This window comes from Lissotriton vulgaris, chromosome 9 (genome assembly GCF_964263255.1).
Source record: "Lissotriton vulgaris chromosome 9, aLisVul1.2, whole genome shotgun sequence".
Lineage (NCBI taxonomy): Eukaryota > Metazoa > Chordata > Amphibia > Caudata > Salamandridae > Lissotriton > Lissotriton vulgaris.
Window position 1 is genome coordinate 1,077,268,162 of NC_141697.1, and position 27,586 is coordinate 1,077,295,747.

At 45.6% G+C, this 27,586-nt stretch overlaps 1 protein-coding gene across 1 annotated transcript in view; it reads right to left on the reverse strand.

Annotated features, from left to right (window-relative positions):
- Positions 1-27,586, reverse strand: part of FAM3D (FAM3 metabolism regulating signaling molecule D) — a 393,825-nt gene that overhangs the window by 106,741 nt on the left and 259,498 nt on the right. Inside the window, exon 6 of the mRNA XM_086939065.1 lies at positions 8,624-8,682. Within this exon, the coding sequence (XP_086795191.1) occupies positions 8,624-8,682 (59 nt within the window). The remainder of the gene's footprint in view (positions 1-8,623; positions 8,683-27,586) is intronic.

Consider the following 27,586-nt stretch of genomic DNA (forward strand, 5'->3'; position numbering starts at 1 on the left):
AACATTCTGATGACCAACGCCCCACCCTTTCCACTGTTTCAGCTGGCAAGCCAGCGCCACTTGCTACGATTGGGCCCCTATTCTAAAAGAGTGTGATGAATAGCCAGCTGAATTCAATCCCAGTTTAGCCATTGCCATCCCAAAGACTGGCCTGAATTGAAACTGCGACACGCATTCCCGCTGCTCATGTATGAACAGGGCCTGCCCCATCCCTGTGGGGCGAATGGCCAATTATGACCGCATCAGAGCTACTGGGCAGATTGTTATCCCGGGAGCAGGACGAAGATGGATTGTTGCACCCTTTCCCATCTGGTCAGTTTTAGATTTCCTAAGGGTCACTACTAATCTCCCCGGTACCAGCTTAGTGTCGCAAAATTGCAGGCCCCCCAACTGAACGGCTCTGGAGGTCCCAACCAATTCCCCCAATTGAAAGGCCCCATAAAAGGCTAGAGAAAACACAGCCCCAAATAATGTGCTCTCAAATGATGAGCAGCAAACCATAGGTAGTGACCCCAAAATGTCACCCAGATTCCTAACATCTAAAGGCCTCCTGCAATCCCTTTTGGCACCTTCCAACCTGGCCCATCCAGACAAGGCTTTCTTAACCACAAATGATGCACCCGGGTCGTGCTCGCCCGCCAATTTAGCAAAGAAACCTACTGCCTTCACATGTGCCCTAGCATAGTAGGCTGGACTACCCTGATCCCTCAACCTCTGTAAGAAACTGCATATTGCATTGGCAGAAAATAGGCCCACTATTCCCGCCTGCTGTACAAATATCCTGTAAGACATGAAATGCTGCTGGTAAGATCTCCTAGTGCGATCACTCAGTGATCACTCAGTGAGGCACCTGCCAGCCCCGCGTTAGTGGGGCTCCAATCCTCCACAGTGATGTTGGGAACACTGTCATCTGCTTTGCCGCCTGTGGGTGGTACCTCCAGAAATCCTGCTATTTGGAACGAGACAAAGCATCAGCAGCTCGATTCTCTACACCTTGTATATGTGCCGCTTTGAACAGCAGGTTCAGCCTCAAGCAGGCCAACACCAAATGTTTCAATAATCACAGAACATGTTTAAAAGTTGCTCCTTGCCTATTAATCGCCTCCACTACTGCCATGGTATCTGACCAAAATATCACTGACTTGTTCTCAAAGCTTTCCGCCCACACAGTCACTGCCACTATGATTGGGAATAACTCCAAGAAGGCTATGTTTCTAGTCAAACCACTCTCATGCCACTCAGCCGGCCAATCGGCCCTGCACCATTGGGACCCTAGAATAGCTCCAAAGCCAATTCTATCTGCTGAGCCAGTGAGCAAGCCAAGTTCAGCACTGGACACCGTTGGCGCGGGCCAAACCACCTCACCATTGTAATCGGTCAAGAAACTGCGCCACACTCTTAAATCCTCCCTCACCTCCGCCCGTAGGCGCACATGGTGATGCTTCTGAGCTAATCCAACCATTGCCCTAGCTATAGACCTTGAGAAGGGGAGCCCCATCAGGATGATATGAAGGGTGAAGTTCAGCTGGCCCACCAACACCTGTAATTGGTGTAGTGTAAATTTAGCCCCAGACAATGCCAGGTCAACTGCTTGGGAAAAAGGCCTGCACTTGGTCTAATGGCAATCTACATTATCCAGCTACTGTGTCAATCTCAATTCCCAAAAAGGACATGCATGTGTCAGGGCCTACAGTCTTTCCCGGCGCCAAAGCTAATTAAAAATTCATTAAACATTGCTACCAGTTGCGCCAATGCCTGTGCTGCTGATGCTGCTGGGTCCATGACCATAAAGTCATCCAAGTAATGTACCACTTCTCTGCAACCTGTCCTGAGTGTAAACAACCACTGCAGCATAGAGCTAAACGTCTCAAAGTATCTGCATGAAACTGCACAACCCATAGGCATGCACATGTCATAGTAGAACTGGTGATTCAACTGGAAGCCCAGTAAAAGATAATCTTCTGGGTGCACCGGCAAGAGGCGAAAGGCTGATTCGATGTTTGTCTTTGCCACAAGGTCACGCAGTTTCTGCAATGCCATGTCAAAGGAGGAGTAAGTCACAGAGCACAAAGCCAGGTCAATGGCGTCATTCACTGATGCCTCCTTCGGCTCTCACAAGTTGTGGATCATCCTGAACTGACCTGGCTCCTTCTTAGGAACCACCCCCAGAGGTGAACACACATAACCCGGCAATGGGGGAGCAGGGAAAGGGCCAGCCACCCGACCCAGTGCCCGCTCCTTCTCAACCTTCTGAGACACTACAGTGGGATGCATGCGTGCCGATAGCAAGTTATTGCAGGGATCCACAGGGGGTACGCCTAGTGCTGGGATGCGAAAACCCCTAGAAAACCCCTGATATAAAGTCGTGGCTGCTGTCCTGTCTGGGTGCTGATTCAGCCAAAAAATCAGTCTCCCAACATCTACTGGCGTGGGCAACCTATGGCTGACGAGATTTGTTCTCCCTGCCCTTCTCTTTTGATTTTTTGTTGCACTTGAACTCGGGGTGGGAGGAATGACCACAGTATGCACAGGCGTGTTTGAATTTACATTGACCTGTAGGCCAGGTGTTTTGTTAAATGCTCTGCAAGTCCCCCTCTTCTCCCCTGGTCCTCCTTGGGAGGTCTGAAAGGGCTGCTTCGTGTGGTGTGTCTTGTTATTAACGTTTTCCAGCCACACATTCACCTCTGTTTGATCCCACCCAATGCCCGGGTCCTCCACTTTTTCCCATCTGAAGTCCCTGTCATAGTCTAACCATGCAGTGCCCCCATGTGATGTGTGGGCCCTCAGAATCATATTTGCGTAATATACCAAAGGTATTGCCAATTCTGGTTTCTTCTCTAGCATTACAGTTGTAAAAACATGGAAACCAAACAATCAATTAGTAATAGACTCTTGACCCTTGGTCTCCTATCTCTGAAAGAACCTTCTTTCCCTTCCTTCTCCATAAATTCAACCTCTCTCCTCTTTGACCTGATCAGCGAGAAAATATCCACAACCTCTCCATTCCAAATCTTTTCTTTTGTGTCAAGAGCGCCATGCGTTGCCAGTTTTCCAGGTTTAGATAACAGTGTATCATAAACCCCCCGCTTTAGATCCTTCCTCTAAGTCCTTGTTTAAGGTCCCTACCGCCTTACCTGCTGCGGTCACTGATGCCTCTGCTGAGGCGGGGACCGTTTGCCCCACTGCCTGACTGGCGGTGCTTGACATTTTGTCCTGAATTTTTTCCAGCAGCGCTACCTGCTTTCTAATTTGACTAAGCGCGCTCTCAGTCTCTGATTGCGGTGCCCATGGTGCCACTGCCCCACCACTGGGCTGATTCCCCCCTGACGATGCCGCTAGCTGTGCCAAGAGTCTAGCGACTGAGGCCAGGATACTAGCTGTGGGGTTCTGGGATCCTCCTGCTGGTGCCTCAGGTTGCGAAGGAGCGGGAGGGGCTACTGCAGCTGGTGGTGCCCCCTGCGCAGGCAAAACTCCCCCCTTCCCCACTCGTGTGAGAGTCACTATGGCTGGGACTGCTTCCGGTATTGCAGGGGTATTGGGCGCAGGCACTAAAGCCTTCAAGGCTCCCCTAATCTCCGATAATATAGCCCCCACATCATTCCCTGGTTCTGGTTGTGGTGCGGTAAGAACTGGCAGGGTTAATCACTGAGGGGGCACTACAGGCACCGCAGTTATGCTAGGGACAGTAGGTGCAGAAGGAACTGGCTGGAGGGTCAACGCAGGTAATGAGGGCACCGGCACGCTTGGGCCTGGGACCACTGGTTCTGACTGAGGGGGAACCACTGAGGGTAGACGGGCCTCAGGCACTACGGACTGCCCCCCGCGCCCCCCTTTCCTGTTCCTATTTGCCCCACTATTGCCCATTCCTTTCCGTGACTGCGTCCTAGGCCTCTTAACCAGAGATGGGAAAGCAGCTTTGGGAGGGACACCATTTCTACGAGGGCGGTCCCCTAACCTTGTCTCTGGGGCCTGATACTCGTCAGACTCGGGGGGCTGCCCCCCTGATCATCCTTGCTCTCCTTTTCCTCTCTGCTAAGTTTTGCTAATGCCAATTTGAGCAACTGCACAATCTCGGGGTCCTTGTCCTTCCTCTTGTGGCTGCGCCCCCTTGCTGGCATCCTGTAGCCTAATGCACACTATCAGCTCCCTCTGCCTTGGTACTGGGTACACTTGCTGTCCTTAGTTAAAAGATTATGCACAGATTTCAAGCAATTCCCTTAATAGCCACCACGCGCTATGCTTTTGAACATGCAATCTCTATGCAAATCCTAATCCACTCTATGGCCAGCAGGTAATGCCAAAAGCCGGTTTATCACAATGAGGCTCACTAGATAATAAGGCTCACTCGATATTGATACTGCTGAAGCTGGAGGTGAAATCACGCAGCGCTCAATGAGAGGGAACCTGCCCTCAGCCCTCGCACTGCCTGTAACGTTCCCTCCTATTTCAACCTCCCAAGCTCTGAGTCGTGAGCTAAAGCGCCCAACCCCCGAGCAACGAGTCGTGAGCTAAAGTGCTGGTGCCCCGATGCAAGCTCAGAACCGCAGGACAACCCCTGGCAGCCGCGGGCGGCAGGAGGCACCCTGGCAACAAAGGCCTATTACCCTGCCCCTCCCGCCTCCCACGGCTGCTCAAGGCCCCTCAGGACACCCAATACCTCTCCTTCCGATCCCGCCGCTCGCAAACTGAGTCTGCCACTGCACGGTTAACTTTCGACCCGGATCACGACAATAAAAGTAAATCTGGCAAACGCTGCTCCTTCGACCGAATCTGCGTCGACTGCCCGACTCCAATGTAGGTCCGGGACTCCGCCGCGTCGATCCAGGCAAACCGCCCAGCTGCAAGGGTCCCGCCAAAATTCCCGGCCAACCGCGCCACAGCTCGACAGTTTGAATCACGAGGCGCAGTCCAGGGGTCAGTCGGGTGCAGGAGAGAAAGAGACCGAGCCCAGGATTCCCAGGGCTAAATAGGCCTCGTCTCAGCCCCCTCCTGAACCGGACCTACGTCACTGCTGACCCGGAAGGATAACGCGGCCGGTCGCCCATTGGGCTAACCCGGCCGCCAAGAGTTGAAGGGGGCGTGGCGAGGAGCCGGGAGGCTGGGCCCTAGGGGCGGGCTCTTCCAGCCTCGCGCTTTGCAAAGGCACTGTCGCCAGCTGACTTTTTTAAACGTGTATTATTGAAACTGGTTGTTTTTGCTGCTGCTTCAAAAACAAATAGCATTCAAGAAATCTGACACTGACTGAAAACACACAAGAAATGCAAAACACGCGACTGTGCTGCAACAGCATTTATTACACAGCAACAGGCCAATGTAGACAGTAGTTAGTTGCACTGCACAGTAAGATAAATAGGATCCACTTCTATAAAACGCGCACATGCACTCACACACGCATATGAGCGTTTTATAGAAGCGGATCCTATACTTTGCAAAATCATGCGATGTAAATGCTAATGGTGTAAAGATACATTTCAGGTATAACCTTCATTGCCTAGCCATGAGTGACTCACCTTCGTTGTAAAGGCTGTTTCCCATTCGAGACGGAGAATGAAGGAGAATGTTTGACCTGGTTGGATAATGCATAATAGACCTTAGCTCCGTTTCAAGGGAATGATTGTTTAGCAGTGAACTATTCTTGAATGTTGGCATTTTGAGAAAGAGCAGGATTAGGATTTTGCTTTCGAGATGTACCTCTTACTTTGATTTTGGGTGCTAGCCTCACTGTTTGTGGTATAGTTAGATAATGTTTATGTTTTCCATATCTGCACCACACAGTGCATTTAATTGCTTGGAAAGGGTGAAAAGACAGTGGCACGGAAAGAAAAAGCACAAGGAAGACAAAAAAAATACATTAAAAACACAGCAAAGCAAAACCCTGGAACAAAAAAAATGATCTAAATTAATCTCGGGCGTCAACAATGAAAAAGCAATATGTAAAGCTCTGAATGCAGACAATCCCAAGTGCACTGAACAAATTAACTTAAAGAAAGTCTGTAAAGAGCAGTCTCAGCAAATCATGAAATGTATATGATAGAAAAAAAATTATATAACATCTATTTACTATTTCTTATGATCCTGAAAAATGGTTAATTTTGACATGATGTTTATAATGGTAAAGTGCATAAGCATGCTATTTCAGACTATTGCATTCTGATCGGTTACTGTGTTTGTCAATATCAAAAGGTCAACACAGCATTTCTTTGAAGATTCTGACAGCTGAGGGTACAAAACATGATATGTAAAAGGTCACAACCTCTTCCCACAGTGGCGTAACAAAGGTCCCTGCAGTGCGGGGGCGGGCTCCAGGGGCCCCCCTCAGCACAGTGCCCAGGACTTAGAGCTCCTGAGTGAGCCGTGGGGGAGGGGGGGGGCACTCCATGTACTTGGTATGGGGGCCCCCTCAGGTTTCTTTCACCACTACTGCTCAATGCAGTCTGGAGAGCGCATCCAGTACGGGATGCATTAACAGGGAAGAATACGGAACTAACTGCCAGATTCATCAAAGACCCGTTTTGCGAGTCTTTAATAGCGATTCATAAGGAATCGCTATTACAGACTCGTAAAACGGGATTCATGTAGGAATCGCAAAAAAAATGTGATTCCTACACATTCCTTATTTGCGATTAGCAAATTGCTAATTGCAAATAAGGAATAGCTCCCCATTCATTCCTATGGGCCTATTCATTCCTATGGGCCTAAAGGCCCATAGGAATGAATGGGGAGTTATTCCTTATTTGCGATTAGCAATTTGCTAATCGCAAATAAGGATGCGATTTCAAGGGTGCTAGGGGTGTCCAAACGACACCCTGTAGCACCCCTGAAATGTAATCTACATTGGTGTTGCGCACACACATGTCCAAAGGACATGTGCATGTGCAACATGCAACTTAGAGAAATGCATTTAATAGCTTTTTTCTAAGTTTTCGCTATTTACCACGAGGTTTGACTTTGCGGTAAATAGCGGCCTGAAATTGAGAAATCGCAATTTATAAATGGTTAATGAATTGCATTTAAGGATTCTCAAATAGAGATTCCTTAAATGCGATTCCTCGCAATTTAGCGAAATCCCATTTACCGATTTTTGCATTGGGGATGATGAATCCCAAATGCAAAAATTGCGCTCGCAAAGGGCCAGATTCTCAGAATCCTGCCCTTTGAGATTCCTTAAATGCAATCGCAAATAGCGATTTATGCATTTGGGATGATTTTTCATGCAGTACAGCAGAGCATCCAAATTTACTCCGCAGAGTTGTGCAATGGGGAAAACAGAGCACAATCGCATAGCTATAAAGTTTGGCCTGCTACTGTTATCATCCTCTGTGGTGGCACTCAAGGAAGGCTGTCTTTCGTTGATGCACAGTCTTGCACCTTGATGCGCAGGAGAGGGGGTGCTGTCTAGTATAGGATTTCACCAGGAAGCATACCCTTCTAGTACAAATTCCTATGCAGAGACAAACCCTGAAGCATCTCACGGATTGGATGAATGCTTTGCACTGCATCACACATGCTCTATGCAATTATTTTGAGCTGTAAACATATTTCCTCTTCTTTGCGTCTGCTTTTTAGTTGTCAATTAAAAAGTCGGTCTAGTCATCTCAGTAGATCAAGCTTTGTGTCAAAATCTGTGGTTGCTTGCACTGATCTGACCCATGAACACCCCTTTGGGCAAAGTGAGTTTTGTGCTGTGAAAATCGCACCTTTCCATTGCACGCATATTTTGCGCTGAATAGTACATAGCTTGCACTATTTTGCATCCCATAATGCTGGTGTAAATTCTTAGTAATCTGGGCCTGGAGTATTAATTACCAACTGGTTACACAAAAATACATCCATACTCTTAACTGCCCTCCATTTGCCTGTAAGAACCAAGGGTCATTATTACAGTACAACGTTACAACTGCTTTGAACTGCCCCAGAATTGTCGGTGAAAGTTTGACAATTCACATATAACGTTTGATATTGTTTAAATTGGTAGTTCTAAAATTAATATTGAGGTTTTATTGGAATTTTAAGAATGATACTTTTTAATAAAAAGGCAAGGTTACAAAAGCACCCATATATAGTCCTTTCCTAGGCTTACACTTAACACACATGTTCCTCTAAAATTATTGCTTTAACACTGATGAATTTGTGATGTGATGCATTATTTCATTGTATACAAACCGAAAACATTCTTAGAAATCTGTTGTTTCAAAAATTAATACTGTCAAGAGCCTCCCTGTTTGACTCTTCAATGGTATTCACAGAGCTGCAATTTAATAGTAATTTTACGACTGCAGAGACACATACTAATTAGGCATGTCCTATTTTTTATATCATTTATAAATAATATTTGTTTATTCTAACCTTTTATGTGTGGTGTATCCACCTTGGCTGTGCAATCTCCACAGTCATGAAATTACCATTAGCAACATTACATTCATAGTTTGTGAGTACTTAAAGAAAATAGTAAACTTACACAAAAGTGTAAGTTTAAGATTGCGAATCAGCCCCTCTGGCGTGCAAACATTTTAGATAAGCACCAAAGAAGGTTCACAATTTGCTGTTTCCAGCGGGGTGGATTAACATAATTACAGGAAGCTAGAAAGAGTAGACATTTTCAAACATTAAACTTCATACTCACCATTTAAAAGTGCAATATTTAGTCCTCGTCCAATGTTATTTTTTACACTGCTCATGATTCTGAAATACAAAAATACACATTTTTAAGAAAGTATTTACACGTGTAATTATTATTCACATGAACATTTCAAATGCATGTGCACTCCAGCTGTGTCCCACACACACAAGAGATTGAGAATACAAGCACAGAAACAATGGGGATTTAAAGGGCCATATTGAGATGCCATTCTCTGCGCTACAGCAATGCAGACGAGCTTTTCTTCCTGTTTTCAGCATATAAAGTAACCTAAAAAAATCACGCAGTTACTTCACAGGTTGCAAACAGCACAGCTCAGAAGCACAAGGAAATAATTAATTCTTTAGATCAGCTAGATTGCTTTTTTTTTACCCTAAGTGGATCAGCAACCACATTTGCTGAGCAGCGCTGTAGTGGAGAGAAAAACACAGAGCCATATCTGCTAAGATAGGCCTGCTGCTGCTGTCTTCCACTATGCTTGCTGCTAATAAGCCTACCTTGTGCGACTCACACTTACTCAGACAGCCACTCACACACAGAATGAGACAGTCTTGCAGCCACTCAGATGACATATGTTAGAAATATTAACACTCATTGGTAGAACAGAAAGCATAGTAGTTTGACTTATGCTGCAGCTTAGCATACACCTTTATATTTCAGAAATTTTTACGAAACACTTACACTCACTGGATGATTTAATCAGTGATGTCATCAGTGATGTCATTAACCATGTCGTGAGTGATGTAATATGTGAGGTCATAAGCAGTGCATTGCGGTGTATGAGGTATAGTTGAGTCAGGTAGCTGTTACTGCTGAATATGTATCGTTTTGTGCATGTGAAATCTGAATGTAACTATAACAACCCTGTAGACTTTGTTTTTTCAGTGAATTTCAAAGGTATTTTAATGTTATTTCCTAACTCTCTCTCTGTCACGTCTGTAGCGCCTCGACGACTCTGGGCATTTGCGCGCTTTATAAGTTTAAAAAATAAATAAATAACTATAACTTCCCTGTAACCTTTGGTTTCTTTAGTGAATTTCAAAGATGTTTTTATTTTATTTCCTAACTGTAACCTTTGAGAGTGGGTGTGTGAGTGGTTGTATAGGTTTGTGAGTTGGTGTGTGAGTAGCCATATGGGTCTGTGAGTGGGTGTGTGAGTGGGTTTGTGGGTATGTGGTTGGGTGTGTGAGTGGCTGTATGTGTCTGTGAGTGGGTGTGTGAGTGTGTAGTTTTGTGGGTATGTGAGTAGGTGTGTGATTGGTTTTATGGGTGTAAGAGTGGTTGTGTGAGTGGTACTTGAGTGTTTGAATAGGTCTGTGAGTGGGTGCATGAGTTTGAGTTTGTCTGTCAGTAGATGAGTACGTGTGTGAGTGTGTGTGTGAGTGGATGTGTGAGGGTCTGAGTGGGTCTGTGAAAGAGTGTGGGAGTGACTAAGTGGATTTGTGAATGGGTGCCTGAGTGTGAGTGGGTCTGTAGGTGGGTGTGCGAATGTATGAATGGGTATGTGAGTGGGAGCGTGAGTGTCTGAGTAAGTGTTTGATTGTATATTGTGTTTTTTTTCAGCAGAATTAGTGAATCCATCGTGAAGTTACACAGGGGAATGCTGAGCATCATGATGAATTTGTGCATTTCCCCTCGTGGAAAGAAATGGTTCTGGGCATTTTCTGCCCTTCAGAAATCCCTCTCAGACCCCCAAATTGCTCCAAGGGAGTCAGGGTACCTCTACCCTGTCCCTTCCACTACATTTCATGTTTAATCTAGGCACCAAGGACCATTTCCCGATGTCTAAAATGGCAGCTACAACTCATCAATGCTACTCAGGTTGCAGCCAGTCAATCACACCAGTGCTGGTGGGACGTTAATTCGAGGAGGGTCCCACAGGATTCATGAAGGATTCACGCCTCTAGATATACACATTTCTTTTTCCTTTATTATCTCAAAAACTACTGAATGGATTTACACTAAATCACACAAATGGGCCCTTACTGGACAAAGAGTTAGATTTCTGCCAAATTTGGTGTAATTTCGTTCAGCAGTTCGAGGTGTAGTCATGTCTAAAATCTCCATGGGAATTAACAGGGAAACACACTTTTTCTTTGCCCCCACTTCACAGATCACCCCAAATCCTTCCATGCACAACTAGATAGAGTAGGACACCTTTTTTGGAAAATTTCATGAAGATCCATCAAATGGCGCGAAAGTTATACGCAAGTCCAAAAATACTTTTTCTATGGAAACTTATATATATATATATATTCCACAACTCTCGTCTCTCAATCACAGAGGAAACGTTTCAAAAGAGGGCACTCCTGAGCCATATGGAATTTTTGAAGCGAAAGATAACATTTATTTTAGCCGTTTACAGCAAAAATTGATAGACGCGTTTCAGCGTTGCCGCCTTCGTCAGTGTCAATTTGAACTTTACTCAACAGTGTTTAAATAAAAAAAGGTGCATTCATTTCATTGACCTAGAAAGTGTCCGTGCAAATCATAAAAAGCAAAAAGGGACGTATTTTCTTCGGCCATCTTAGAATGGTGTATAAGTCTACATATAAATCAATCATGTCACATCATCTTTTAAATATATTTTCTTGATATATTCTCAATGCATATTACGGTTAGCATATAGTCTTTCAACATTTTAATTTCATGCTTGCTGTGTGCTAAACGTTGCATTTTGTATTAATCATTGTTCATAATATTTTTATGACAATCTTCTTTTCTTTTCTTTTCATTTTGTGGCCGGTTATTTCACCGCGTGCAGAGGACGCACCCGCAACAACGAGGAGCGATGGCTGGTGAACTGTGTTTTGGATATATATATATATATATATATTACCTACTGGCTGTCGCCAGTAGGTATATATAGTTAGGATTTTTTCCCTATGGGATTTTTGAAAATTCTATGTCTAATAACTTTGGCGTTTGTGGACGGAATTGGCTGACATTTTCAGGAAAATGGCACATTTTGTTTCTGAGCAGCCCCTGAGAATTTGGGGGGGTTTCGTCAAGGGGGGGCCGAGAAAAAAGGGGGGTCCCAAAACGCGTTTTTCCCATGTTAATTTCCATAGGGCCTTTGGCCTCACTTTTAGCTCGAACGGCTGAATGGATTTGCACGAAACTTGGCAAAATTGTAGGGACTGTTAGCCCGATGTGCCTTTGCTAGGTCTTAATATATGTGCTCCAGTGGATTTTGAGAAATTAACGGTCAAAACAAGATATATATCTGTAACAGCGCTCCGGGCTGCGCTCCGGTCCGCTTACTTTTCGCGAAACGGAACTTTGCGATGCGAAGCTGATTGGCTCCCCGGTGTCTGTCAACATTCTAAACAGTCCGGAGCGGCCGCCATCTTATCTCTCGGTAGGATCGAGTGAGAAGAAGAGGTGAAAAACGAAGGGGGAATTTAATGAAAGGGGGCAAGGTATACCCCTCTTGACCCCCTAGGAATGTTGTTGGGGTTATTAAAGGGTCCCGTGGGGAAAATAAAAAAATATATATTTTTCACGGTAGAAGCGCTTCCCGGGCCGCGAACTGGGCCGCAAACTGGTAGCGAAACGGGAATTCGCCATTTTGTGCTTCGTTTTAATTAAATTACTAGGTATAAGGGGGTGCGGGAGACGTATCCTAATCCCTTATGTTTTCTGAGGGTGGCTGAGGAGGCTCATATATGTTGATACATGTCTTCCAGCGGCTGTGCGTGAGCTTTTTTTTTTTTTTGCTGCGTGACGTCTGTTAACGTTCGATTTGATGGAAATCAGGAAGTGTTGACCGCCAATTTGTCAGTGCGATAAAATATTTTGTTATAAATGAATCCTTATTGATAAACATTGTCTGCGCCATCTTGCCTTTTTTCCAATGCCACAATTTTGTCGTGCACGGCAGCCATTTTAGATGCCAGGCCGGTCCCAGGCTATCACCTAGCCCTGCGGATGTAGTTTATGGCCCCAGCTGTAGAGAATCCAGACATGCCAACCCTCCCGATTCAGGCGTGAGACTACTGATTTCAGTGCTAGTCTCCCGCCTCCCGATTTCTGCAAGCAAAAACCCGGGGGCATATTACCAACAACTAGCGATAATTTTTGTCTCTAACTTGTTTAGAGACAAAAATTATCGCCGCACATCGGCGATTTTTATCGCAGATAAACCTTGCTATTAGCAAGGTTTATCGCAAATGCGATAAAAAACGGCCGCAATGCATGAATATCGCTGAAAAGTCAGCGATATTCATGCATTATCGAGCAAATGCTCTTAGCCATGTTATCCACCTCCCATTGGATAACATGGCTAAGAACTGCTCAGGGCAGGCGTTAGCTTTTGGAGATATTCGCGCTTAGCGCGAATATCTCCAAAAGTTGGTAATAGGAGATAGCGATGTTAGGGACTGTTTCCAGTCGCTAACATCTTGGCACGCCCACTTTGCATGTCATTAGTGATAAATATCACTGACATGCAAAGCGGGGCCCAAGATGGTCGCTATCTCCTTTTAGCTGTCACTAACTGGTGTTAGCGACAGCTTGGTAATAGGGAGATAATTTTATCTCCGCTTTCTTGGCTTTTAAAGCCAAAAAAGGGGAGATAAACCCCTTGATAATATGCCCCACAATTCCTCGGGGGTTTCAGCTGACAAGGCTTGGTATTGTGTTACGTGGTAATTCTTCCAGGAAACGTCAGAGGGTCGATGCAGGGGTTCTAGAAGGGGTGATAAACCATTTAAGCCTCATGAACAAGCGCATGGTCTTTTAAAGATCTGTGAAGTACTTGGGGCGGCGGTGTGTGTGTGTCCTCTTTCAGGAGCGGGCGGGGGGGGGGGGGGCACTGCCAGCAACTTGCCAAACCAGGCAGTGTTCAACACTTGCATCACCCTTTCTCTGCCTGCTATTGCGCTCCATGCTTCGGAAAGGTAAGAAAAAGAACGTGCATTTGAGTTTGAAATGTCCGATCCTGTAGCTGTACACTTGCAAAGCCCACACATGACAATAACCCGATTCAAGGCCCCATTCACCCGATTTTTTAAAAATATATAGCACTCCAACAAAGTAGGATTATAAAACTTTATTAACTTTTAAATATAACGAACGGAACAAAAACTGTAAAAACATTTAAACATTTTTGACAAAAAAAAGCAACAATTGTCAGAAGCTGTCTTTTGTGCGAATAGTCCCAAGGCAGCACAACGTGCTGAGTTCTGGACGGCACCCAGGTGATGTCACCTGGGTGCCGCACTGGTTTTTGGGATCCTACAATGCAGCTCAGAAAAACAGCGTGGGGCGTCCCGGGTGGTGCGGGGGGAGGCCTGTCAGTAGCGGTCTGTTGTGCGAATAGTCCCAAGGCAGCAGAACGCGCTGAGATGTGGATGGCACCCAGGTGATGTCCAGTAAACTGCCGCACTGGTTTTGGTATCCTACAATGCTGCTCCGAAAATTGGCGTGGGGCGGCCGGGGGGGGGCGTGGGGGAGGCGGCGTGAACGGGCCTCCCCAGGTGGCGGCCATCCAGCTGAGTTGCGCCCGCTCTTGCGGCTACAGCGTCTCGCTCACCATGTAGTTGAGTTGCTCCCACTCTTGCAGTGCAGCGATAGGCGGCTGCCACAGGACTCTTAAAATGGCGGACGGCTCTTCGGTTTTGGGCCTGGTCCACTAAAATGGCCCTGGGACACCTTGGAACTTGGACGCTTGCCTGCTAGGGCTTGGGCTCCATTCTCGAAAGCGTCCCCTCAGCCGTGAAGATTCTACAAAAGTCTTGGGGGCCCTCGACTCCTGCAGGCTTCCGGTGGGGAGCGGCTGCCATGATTGCTCGCGGAATGACCACGACGGAGCCACGAGATGGTGGTGCTCTCATGCTGACGCCAGCTTCAGTCTGAATCATCCAGAAACAAGGTGGGGCTTTCATCGTTTGGGAAAAAAAAATGTTCTAAACCAATGAAAAGTGTTATTTTTAGGTCATATGACCAAGCCTTCTATCTTTAGGAAACCAAAAGTAAAATGAACCAATGAAAAGTTTTATAAACAAGTCACATGACCTGTTATGCGGCATAGGGCTACAATAAGCGTAGAAAATCCGTTGGCACGTGAGGCGGCGTCAGTAGCGGACCGATGTGCGAATAGGCCGAAGGCAGCACAACGCGCCGAGATCCGGATGGCACCGAGTTAGTGTCCAGCAAGTTGCTGCACTGGTGTGGCTATCCTACAATGCTGCGCCGAAAGTCGGCGTGGGGCGCCCCATTGGCCTGTGAGGTCGCGTCAGTCAGTGGGGGCTGTGCGTCTCCCCCAAGATGGAGGCTCCTCGGCTGCAGTGGGGCGCCCCTTATCTTTTCACTCGCCGTCCAACTGAGTTGCGTCCGCACTTGCGGCTACAGTAGGCCGAAGGCAGCACAACGCGCCGAGATCCGGATGGCACCGAGGTGGTGTCCAGCAAATTGCCGCACTGGTGTGGCCATCCTACAATGCTGCGCCGAAAGACGGCGTGTCCAGCTGAGTTTCTCCCGCTCTTGCGGTACAGTGACTCGAACGCGCCGAGATCCGGATGGCACCGAGGTGGTGTCCAGCAAGTTGCCGCACTGGTGTGGCCATCCTACAATGCTGCGCCGAAAGTCGGCGTGGGGTGCCCCGTTGGCTTATGAGGTGATGTCAGTAGTGGACCGATGTGTGAATAGGTCGGAACCAGCACAAGGCGCCAAGATCCGAATGGCAAGTCCTGGATGTTGAGTGCCATAGTTGAGAGTTCTGAGCAGTGCTTGTAAGATTGTCTGAAGCTTATTTGCACCTGCTGCAGCTTCACTATTGCCCTGGTGTGGCCAAAGGTCGCACATGACATAGGAGGCCGGCTCCCGAGGTCCGGCGGAACTTTTTTCCTTTTCCTTTTTGCTTCTTGTCCCACAATCCGTTTCATCTGAAGACACGACCAGGTCCCTGAATGTGTGCAGGGGGACGTTATTGATTGAATCAAAATGGCGGCTTGACACAAAGCTGACTCAAGCGTTGCTGTTGATGCTATACAGACAAAAATTGGTTTTCAGTTTGTACATTCTTCAGGATTTTTTTTCCCATCCAAGGCTGATTGAGAGTTTGTAGAAAAATGGCTTCAGATTTTCCACATACTACTCTTCAACATTCTTCCTAAATGTAACAATGTGAGACTCACTAGGAGAACGGCTGTTTATCTTTCCTTTCAAAATGCTGCCAACAATATTTTCTGAATGGAAGACACCATCTTGTAGCATAAAGGGCCGAAAGGGGTTCTGGTCTGGCCGATGGTTGGTGGAGACATTTTGACTATATCTTGGACCTGCCCGGCCTCGCCCAAAATGGCGCTGGTATAAATGGGACTCGTAACTCCTTGTTGTGTACTGGTTGAACAACCTTGATATCACGAGATATGAATGCAGTTTTGATGCTCATGGCGGGCGGGGACGAGAATTGATTGAATATTTCGACATCCCTATTGATATTACGTTCTGATGTGTTATTGATTACTGTACTATTGAAAGTTCGAATTAACGTCACCCATGGTACTTGCACGCAAATGTATATCTAGATAACTTTTTTGTAAGTGGCCCTGTCGTATTTTAATTACAAAATGTACGTCCACCGATTCCGCAACTGTTAGACACCTTAGTTCTTGCAACCTAATGGCTCGCTCGTTACGTTCCTCTATAATGTAAATGTCTCCTCATCATATACGATTTCAGTTTGCTCCGTGGCCGGCCCACGTGGTTATAGGCCCGTATTTGTATACTGACATTTTCACAATAAAGGTTTTTAAAACAAAACATGGTAGTAGTATTTACATTGGTAAAGTTTTTACTTTTAGTCACTGTTTTCGAATCAGTAAAAGGCAAGTGAAATAAAGCAGTCCAATTATATGACGGATAAAAGGTATAATATGTAGGAACGCAGTAAAGATAAATGGTCAAGGGCAGTTGTGTTTTCCACTCCTGCAACATAAAGTGATCAATAAGAATCTGATAATCAGGCGTATCGGCGACTAAGACAGCAGGCCGAGTCTCTTTTACTCAACGGCTCCGTCATGGAATGAAGAAACGCCCTTTTTCTCGAAAAAGGAATATATTTTACTTGCAGGACAGTTGTAAATTTTCCGGGAAAGTACATTAGCCTGGAATATTATAACATATATGTTTTTAAAAAAAAAGTTCGAAATCAATAAAAAGCGTATTTTTTAGGTCATATGACCAAGCTTTTCATTATTAAAATAACAAAAGTAAAATGAACCAATAAAAAGTTTTATTAACAAGTCACATGACCTGTTATGCTTACGTTACGTGCTGCGCGCCGCGCCCCGGATCACTTCCGGGTGCGCTAACGCGGCGTGTCATATAACGCATTACGCGACAACGTAGGTCAAGAATATAGTCAAAATGTCTCCACCAACCAGCGTTCGGAACACAACCTCTTTCAGCAGTCCAAAAAGTTCTGTAAAATGACAACAGAGGGGACAGGCAACAAGAACCATCAGTCAAAGAGGGGAGGGCAAGTTCTTCTCTACCGGGTCATGTTGGGGCGCTACCGGAACTGATCGAATTGGTAGTCTACAGTGTTTCTGGATGTTTCAGACTAAAGCTGGCGTCAGCATGAGAGCACTACCATCTCGTAGGTCCGTCGTGGCCATTCCACGAGTAAACATGGCAGCCGCTCCCCACCAGAAGCCTGCGGGAGTCGGGGGCCCCCAAGACTTTTGTAGAATCTTCACGGCTGAGGGGACGCTTTCGAGAATGGGACCCAAGCCCTATCAGGGAAGCGTCCGAGTTCCAAGGTGTCCCAGGGCCATTTTAGTGGACCACGCCCAAATCTGAAGAGCCGGCCGCCATTTTAAGAGTCCTGTGGCAGTCGCTTATCGTTGCATCGCAAGAGCGGGAGCAACTCAACTACATGGTGAGCGAGACGCTGTAGTCGCAAGAGCGGGCGGTAAACAGCTGAATGGCGGAAGAGGCACAGTGTAGCAAAAGCGGCCGGAATGGCAACTAAAACGGTAAAGGGGCGCCCCACTACAGCGTGTCTTCAGGTCAAACGGATTGTGGGACAAGGTCCAGAATAGAAGAGTCATCAAAAGGCAAAAAGTTCCGCCGGACCCCGGGAGCCGGCCGCCTATGTCGGGGGCGATCTCAGGCTAAACCGGTGCTATAAGACTTGGGGAGGGGGTCGGAGCCAAGCGTCTTCTCCGAGTCCGTGCCATCACACCGCCCCTCGGGGGCCTCCGTCAAGTGGTTTAGGGAGGTACCATATCACATTGTTTTCAAATGCAGTCAGGTCCACAAACGACACTCACTTACTTTGAGAATAGTGAAGCTGCAGTAGGTGGAAATAAGCTTCAGACAGTGTTACAAGCACTACTCAGAACTCTGAACTATGGCACCCAACATCCAGAACTTATGCCATTTGAGAATGGCAGTGACATTGAAGCAACTCAGGGACCAAAACCATTAACGTACTTTCACGTATGAAAATCTTACTTGGGGAGGGGGCAGGAGCGAAGCGCCCCCTCCCAGTCCGCGCCACCACACCGTATGTTGAAAATCTGAAGCCATCATTCTACAAACTCAACCAACCTTGGATGGAAAAATCTAGAAAAATGTACAAACTGAAAACCAGTTTTGGTCTGCATAGCATCAGTAGCAACGCTTGCTATCAGAGTGCATGAGTTTCATGCTCGATCGATTGAGCTAGCCGGATCGGGCAATAAAAAGTATAAAATAGTTATGTAAATAGTTATTTAAAAAAATGTTTTACCCTGTTTCTTTGCTGGTGTGTTGTATATATTTTTAATATTTGCATAGGGTTTGTCGTTATTTTGGGCGGGGTGGGTGACGGAGCCGAACTGTCTTGCAGCCCTCATGGTGTGGAGCTCAGTTCATCTCACTATTTTCGTATTTCTCATGAAGGGTTGTTCCTAATATTTCTATTTTAGCGAGGTCAAAAAGAGATCCAATTAGTGGCCTACTGATTTTGCCCGATTAATTTTATTTCTTTACACGATTTTTCACGATTTTTCACTATCTGCAAAGACTAAACAGAGTATTGCGACTTTGTGCTTGTTTGTAAATAGAGAATGAACCAAAGAGAATCAATTGTAAAACAGTAAATGCTTGGATAACAATCAATCAAATGGAGAGACAAGCAGGCATGACGGATTACAACAGGGGTAAAGGCCTGCGTTAACTACTCTTCACTATCTGCAAAGAGAGAGTACTACTAAGAGAAAAGAGGGGAGGGGGGCAGCGTTCAAAGCACATCAGCGTGCATAAACACGAAAAAGTTTTTACCTATCACGTACTTGACATTTTACAGCTTTTGATATTTGCTATTAAAAAACCAATGAAATTCACTGAAAAAACCATAGGTTATAGGCCATATATAGTTAGGAATTTGCATTTACAAAACCTTGAAAATTCACTGAAAAAACCATTGGTTATAGACCATATATAGTTAGGGATTAGCCTTTTCAAAACCTTATTTTACTCACACAAAACCATTGAAATTTCATATATAGTTAGTTCCACTAACTATATATCGCGCACCCGCAATCCACTGCTGATGATGTCACATATTACATCATTCATGACATGGTTAGTGACATCACTGATGACATCACTGATGACATCTCAAATGACATCACTGATGACATCTCAAATGACATCACTGATGACATCTCAAATGACATCACTGATGACATCACTGATGACATCTCATTTGACATGACTGATCACATCACTGATGATATCATTCATGTGATAATACCATGAACCTCTTCAGACTCTAATATAACCTTAGATACAATCAGTGTAAACAGAAAGTCACAGACTGTCACTCATCCATGGAGTTACTCACACACCTAGTCAGTTATGCAAAAAATCAATCACACCTCCATTTTCTCAACTATACAGTTATACACACCTTACTTATTCAAACATATACTAACACATATTTACTTTACTCTCTTATACAATCCCTGATACATGTTCACAATGATCCATACAGCCACTCACACATTCACTGGCTCTTATGCACAGTTATTTATATATGTCAACTCTCACATGTACTGTGTTTTACATATGTACTTACTTTGACATGTAGCACTGAGATATCCATTCACTCACTAATACACTCATGCACAGTCAACCGCCCATACAGCTGTTTCCACATGCACTTTTGAACCCATACATATAGTGAATCAACTACTCACACATCTATGTACAGAGTCACACACCTCCCAGCCACCCATACACACACACTCAGTTTCCCATACAAATACTTGGACAACCAATGAATAACCCATACAGTTACTCATATAGCTACTGATCAACATATGCAGCAGTTTGTAGAACAACAGATATAATGATGCACAAATTAAAACAGTTTAGTCACTAACCCATGCACTCAGTGAGACACATTTAATCACTCACTCATACAGCCAGTCATGCACCTACTAAATCCTTCATCCAGACACTTATACATCCACTCATTCTTCAATATGTAAGACATATTTTAACTTTACAGAAACATACAGTCACTGGATGTTGTCATCAGTGATGTCATCAGTGATGTCATTTGAGATGTCATCAGTGATGTCATCAGTGATGTCACTAACCATGTCATGAATGATGTAATATGTGACATCATCAGCAGTGGATTGCGGGTGCGCGATATAGAGTTAGTGGAACTAACTATATATGAAATTTCAATGGTTTTGTGTGAGTAAAATAAGGTTTTGAAAAGGCTAATCCCTAACTATATATGGTCTATAACCAATGGTTTTTTCAGTGAATATATATATATATATATATATATATATATATATATATATATATATATATATATATATATATAAGTTTTGCTACACCCTCGGCGCTGAAGAAGGCACAGACGCCGAAATGCATACGCCACAGTAGGTGTTTTGAATCGCCATGGCTTGTGGTTTGAAATAAAGATGCTTCTCACGTTTCCCCTGCTGTGGCCTCTTCTTCTTTTTGGAGGAGTTTCTTGGACATTTTCCAGCGCGAGCTCCAGTGTTGGGCTTAAGAGGCCCCAGCATCTTCAAGAGGCCTTGGACTTGCTGGTCTCCGCTTCGGTGGAATTTCGGTTGAATCCAGGGTACTGGAACGACCTTGGCCCACCTCCAGGCCCGGGAGGAGATGGGGCAGTGTTGAAGTCACTCGACATCATGCTGGTAGAGGTGGACTCCCTGCCTTCCCCCGGCAAAAGGATTCCTGTGGCATGGGGGTTGATGCGGTTTGGGGACTCGAGGGGACACTTTGTTTCAAGGTCACATGGACTTTGGGGTTCTTTAACATCTGAGCGCTGATCCACTCCCCGCAATACCTGCCAGTATTGAACATTGCATGCTGGGACCTGTAGGCGCCATTTACGAGGCGTCTAGAAGGAGGTATAGGCGATTGGTACTTACCTTGGGGGCGGAGCAGCTCTTCATCAATCAGGAGGGGGCAGGATACCTAATCCGGGATACACGCCTGCTCCTTGTTTTGCTACACCCTCGGCGCTGAAGAAGGCACAGACACCGAAATGAATTCACCACTGTGGGTGTTTTGAATCGCCATGGCTTGTGGTTTGAAATAAAGATGCTTCTCACGTTTCCCCTGCTGTGGCCTCTTCTTTTTTTTGGAGGAGTTTCTTGGACATTTTGCAGCGCGAGCTCCAGTGTCGAGCTTAAGAGGCCCCCGCATCTTCAAAAGGCCTTGGACTTGCTGGTCTCCGCTTCGGTGGAATTTCGTTTGAATCCAGGGTACGGGAACGACCTTGACCCACCTCCAGGCCCGGGACGAGATTGGGGCGGTGTTGAAGTCACTCGACATCACGCTGGACGATGTGGACTCCCTGCCTTGCCTCCGCCTAAAGGATTCCTGTGGCATATGGGTTGATGCGGTTTGGGGACTTGAGGGGACACTTTGTTTCAAGGTCACATGGACTTTGGGGTTCTTTAACATCTGAGCGCTGATCCACTCCCCGCAATACCTGCCAGTATTGAACATTGCATGCTGGGACCTGTAGGCGCCATTTACGAGGCGTCTAGAAGGAGGTATAAAGCGATTGGTACTTACCTTGGGGGCGGAGCAGCTCTTCATCAATCATGAGTGGGCAGGATACTTAATCCGGGATACACGCCTGCTCCTTGTTTTGCTACACCCTCGGTGCTGAAGAAGGCACAGACGCCGAAATGCATTCGCCACAGTGGGTGTTTTGAATCGCCATGGCTTGTGGTTTGAAATAAAGATGCATCTCACGTTTCCCCTGCTGTGGCCTCTTCTTCTTTTTGGAGGATTTTCTTGGATATATATATATATTTTCCGCGTTTCACTGGCAGACTCTCGCCTGCTCGCAGCGCAGCGCTGCACAGAAAACCTCGAACACGGACCAGTTAGGTGCAACTCTTTTTTAATGATACAGAGACTGCCGCATGACGTTTCGGCTCCTTGGAGCCTTGCTCACATGACAACGTCACAAATCCTGTTACTCATTTTTAAAGTGCCAGTGCTCAGTTTCATCATCACCACGTGATTAATTTGAATAATAAACAGTGAAGATAGATTCAAATGGATGCAGAGGCTCACCTATTAGGAAGCAAGGTCGTGGACCAAAACATATTTAAGCACAAAGGCATATAATATCAATGACACAATGATCAATTAAATAAATAGTAATATTCAGTTGATTAAACACGTTTTGTCAATAGCGGTTAAATACCTTAAAACTCATAAAATCATTGGGTATCCACACCTGCATGTCTAAAACTTAAAACGAATGACTGGGTTACTTGAGGCACCTCAATTCTGCATGGAAAAACCACATTGTATATCACCATAAATTAATCTAAAATCACGATGTTAAGAATAAAGATAGATCAGGACTCCTATCTATTCATGTGCAAAATAATGCTAATGGTGCAAAAATTGCAATGTAAACATTTGATATTATAAAGTGCAAATGGTTTAGGTATATGTGCAAAATACGGTATGTAAACATAACCCTATTCGTAAACAAATATGAGTTTCCGGATCATCTTACACAGAACTAATGACGTCACTTTGCTATAAGATAGTATTGACAATGTGATAGCTGACACACAAGAAAATGCCTCCGTCTGATCAGATTGGTGACCCTCACATCTTTTATGAGTTAATGTGGTCAAAAAATTTTTAATAGGTGACCTGCCCACTATGCGAATCCTATCCAAGAATATCAAATGAATGTGAAGATTTTTTCTAAGTGCTCGTGATGGTTAAAAACCTGTGTATATCATTCTATCTGCTAATGTTGGATAAAAGCAGTGGCAACAGCATATGTACAGGACTTCAATGATAATAAGATAAATTCACAATAAACCCATAAGGATATTTCATGTATATACAAAGTGAAGTCCCACAGGGGCCATATATACTGGAGCAGTACTGGTCGGGACCCTGTAATCCCCTTTCATCTGGATACCCCGAATCCATGCCCCAGCCGGAGCATGGCTGTAAGGTAATTCATTGGAGTTAAAGAACACCCCAGACAAGAAAAGCCATGAAAATGTCATATTCACTACCCTCCAGGGGTGCAAGCCGGCTATCCCTGCCTCCAATGTACAGCCAAATGTTCGCAGAAAAAGTGGGGTGAAAGGAATATTATTGCAACTATGTAATTATGGTAGGCAGGTGTACAGGTCCTTTGTAGTATTCAGACCGCCAGGTGCCTTGGTATCAAGCTGCAAAATATAACAGGTTTCGAGCTTACAGAGTTTACTCTCTCTATCACCCCCACGCCGACTAGCCTTGACAGAGTCAATGACATAGTACGTGAGACTGCTATTGTTGCTTTGATGGATTTCACGGAAATGCCGTGCCACAGGATAAGTATTGTCCTGATTTGTAATGGCACGTAAATGTTGGAGTATGCGCTTGTGTACAGGGAGCTTTGTGCTCCCTACATACTTCAACTGACAAGGGCACTCCAAGATATAAATAGCGAACTCTGTTTTGCACGTCAGCACTTGAGTGATGGCATGTTCCTGTTTACTGAAACCATCAGTGAATGTCTTCTTATTTACTCCATGCTGGCAAGATTTGCAAGTTTTATACTTGTAAAAACCGTTGTTTTCCTTCAACCAGGTTGTCCGGTCAAGGACCTCAGGGCTGGTGTTAACTAGCTGATCTCTTAGTGATGGGGCCCCACTGAATGTAAGCGATGCCCTCTTGGGTAGCAAGGGCCGAATTATGGGATCACCAGTGACGATAGGCCAATTCTTATTGATGATGTTATATATGGCCTTGTGCTGCCTACTGTAGCCCGTAATAACCCTGAATCCCATTTTGCGTGTCATGTCCTGATTGGCATTGGTAGCTGTAGTAGTAATTTCTTCTGCAGTTTCACTTTCACTATGGTAATTTGCAAGAAGTTCCTGCCTGCTACGTTGCATGGATTTAATGCGTGCACTTTCAAAAAGATTTTCCGAGTAACCTCTCTGAAGAAATCTTTCCTTGCTGGCCTGCTGTGCTATTCTAAGATCTATGTCATTACTGCAGACCCTCCGCATGCGCAGCATGTCCCCGTAGGGGATGCTGGCTATGAGGTGGACCGGATGTGCACTCCCAGCATGCAGGATGCTGTTGCCTGCTGTGCTCTTATGAAAGATTCTGGTCTCAAATCTACTGTTCATATATATATATGTATGTATATATATATATATATATATATATGCAAATACCAAAGTTTCCTTCTTCGCTTGCTCTGCGCTCGGGACCCACGCCTCCAGGCCAACAAAGGAAAGGAACGGACCACAGAAATCAGCAAATGTAGTTTATTAGTCTTTCACAGAACCATCAGCGACGCGTTTCGAGTACAAGTACCCTTGTTCACGCTGCCAGCCATATATGTATTCCCATTCAGGAAGCAGGCATACTCAAACTAATCCCCAATGCTAAACCCTCATCTCACGCCCTGGATCAGCCTACCCCCTCAATTGACCAAGGACCTGAAGCTCGTCCTAGCACCGCTATGGGGCAAGATCAATAACAGCTCACTGAGCTCAGGAGTCGTTCCAGACTGCCTCAAAGTTGGCCAAGTCACTCCACTGCTGAAAAAGCCAGGTCTAGACACTGAGGATCTAAACAATTTTAGACTGGTATCGAACTTACCTCTTCTGTCCAAAATACTGGAAAGATGTGTACTTACGTAGCTGACCCAACACCTGGACAACATCAATCTCCTAGACCCCCACCAATCGGGCTTCAGAAAGAGCTGCAGCACTGAAACCGCAATCCTTAATGTCGTAGACGATCTACACAAGTCACTTGACTCGGACCAATGCTGCCTTCTCAACCTCCTGGACCTATCAGCTGCATTCGATACAGTCGATCACAAACTGCTCATCAAGACTCTACAAGAAAGGGCTGATCTTAAAAAGATGGTCCTCCAATGGTTCTCTTCTTTTCTCCACAACCGCTCACAAAGAATAAAAATTAAAAACTTCAAGCCCGACCTCCACCCCATCAACAGGGGTGTTCCACAAGGATCAGTGCTCTCCCCTCAGCTTTTCAACATTTACATTGAACCCCTTACCACTCTACTCAGGAAATCCAACATCCCTTTCCACCTATATGTGGATGACACACAACTCTATCTGGAAACCTCCTCCATTGCTGACATCCAGAGACTCAACGCCACGCTCAAAGAGGTACAATACTGGCTTTCAAACAATCAACTGAAACTCAATTAAGAGAAAATAGAAATACTCCTCATCTCCAAGAAGGACGAAAACTCACAAATCGCAGAATAGCTCAAAGCTATTGATGCCCTCAATGGTAACCTCATCCTGGCGGATTCGGTAAAATCTCTAGGTATTACCTTAGACCCGAAACTGGACATGAAAAAACATATCTTAAGATCCGCAAAAAGTGCCTTCCTCAATTTGAAAGTACTATACAAATAAAACCCTTCCTCCCGCCCAAGGACCTTCAACAAGCCACTCAAGCACTGGTGCTCTCCAGAATTGACTATGGGATTGCAGCCCTGATGGGACAGCAAAATTCGACATCGCCTCCCTGAAAACAACCTTGAATGCAGCAGCTAGGATGGTCACCGGAACTAAGAAATGTGATCACATCTCCCCTGCACTCAAAGAACTCAAATGGCTCCCAATTGAATTGAGAGCTAGCTTCAGAACAGCCTGCCTCACCCACAAAGCCCTGCACACAAGCAAACCGGAATACCTGGCTGCCAAACTCAAAAGGGCTGGCCATTCCAAAAACCTCAGGAGCTCCAACACTCTGCTACTCATCCCGCTGAAATCTCGCAAGCAAAACACTGCAACAAAATCGTTTGCCGGAAACGCCCCCAAAATCTGGAACTCCCCCCCCACATCAGAACGATCCCCTCATTCCCTAAATTTAAAAATCTGCTCAAAATCCTCTTCCTCGACCGCTCTCGAATGAACCGATAGGAGCCAAGGATGCACCCTAGCCTGCACTTGTTCTAACTTTAATTTTTGACCGGTGACACTGACTCGGATCAAGAAAACCTTTTGGACACTCATCCTGTGTGAACAAAGACACTTTTTGGAGGCCCGTCTTGTTTGAACTGCACCCTCCATGCCCCTCGATCGAGCCAGGTATAGAGCGAACAGAGGCGCAGTCACGCAGAGGGGCATGGAGGGCTCCACCAGAAACTGATCAAAGGATAAAGACGCCAATTATGCAGAACCTTGCAGCAACACACACAGCGCCCGTGAACAAGGAGCAAGTATGCTCTGAAACGTGTAGGGCTTTTTGGAGATAACACAGGACTTTGCTTGCTGGTTGCCTTAATAAAGGACTCCGTGAAAAACAAAGCTGAATCCTGCCGCTTCCTTTGTGCGCGTTCTCAAGCAGGGGCAACTTTATTTTGTGTGAATATATAACGGCCGGTCCGGTCGTGAGAACTGCGACGCCACGAAGAAAACTCGAAGTGTGGGCTGTCATGTGCAAATGGGACTGAACCTACAGCGCAACTGACAGAAGGGACGGTTACAGGCTAAAATAATCAGCATCCAAATCCTGCAACTCACTGGAGAGTTGAATCCTACTAATTCTGAAGTGAAGCGACACGGATTATGCAGGCACTACAAAATCCATAACACCTACCGATCGGTCACGCCCACTGGAGGGCTCCACCAGAGACTGATCAAAGGATAAAGACGCCAATTATGCAGAACCTTGCCGCAACACACACAGCGCCCGTGAACAAGGAGCAAGTATGCTCTGAAACGCGTAGGGCTTTTTGGAGATAACACGGGACTTTACTTGCTGGTTGCCTTAATAAAGGACTCTGTGAAAAACAAAGCTGAATCCTGCCGCTTCCTTTGTGCGCATTTTCAAGCAGGGGCAACTCTTTTTTGTCTGAATATATAACGGCCGGTCCGGTCGTGAGAACTGCGACGCCATGAAGAAAACTCGAAGTGTGGGCTGTCATGTGCAAATGGGACTGAACATACAGCGCAACTGACAGTAGGGACGGTTACGGGCTAAAATAATCAGCATCCAAATCCTGCAACTCACTGGAGAGTTGACTCCTACTAATGCTGAAGTGAAGCGACACGGATTATGCAGGCACTACAAAATCCATAACACCTAGCGATCGGTTACGCCCACTGGAGGGCTCCACCAGAGACTGATCAAAGGATAAAGACGCCAATTATGCAGAACCTTGCCGCAACACACACAGCGCCCGTGAACAAGGAGCAAGTATGCTCTGAAACGCGTAGGGCTTCTTGGAGATAACACAGGACTTTGCTTGCTGGTTGCCTTAATAAAGGACTCCGTGAAAAACAAAGCTGAATCCTGCCGCTTCCTTTGTGCGCGTTCTCAAGCAGGGGCAACTCTTTTTTGTGTGAATATATAACGGCCGGTCCGGTCGTGAGAACTGCGATGCCACGAAGAAAACTCGAAGTGTGGGCTGTCATGTGCAAA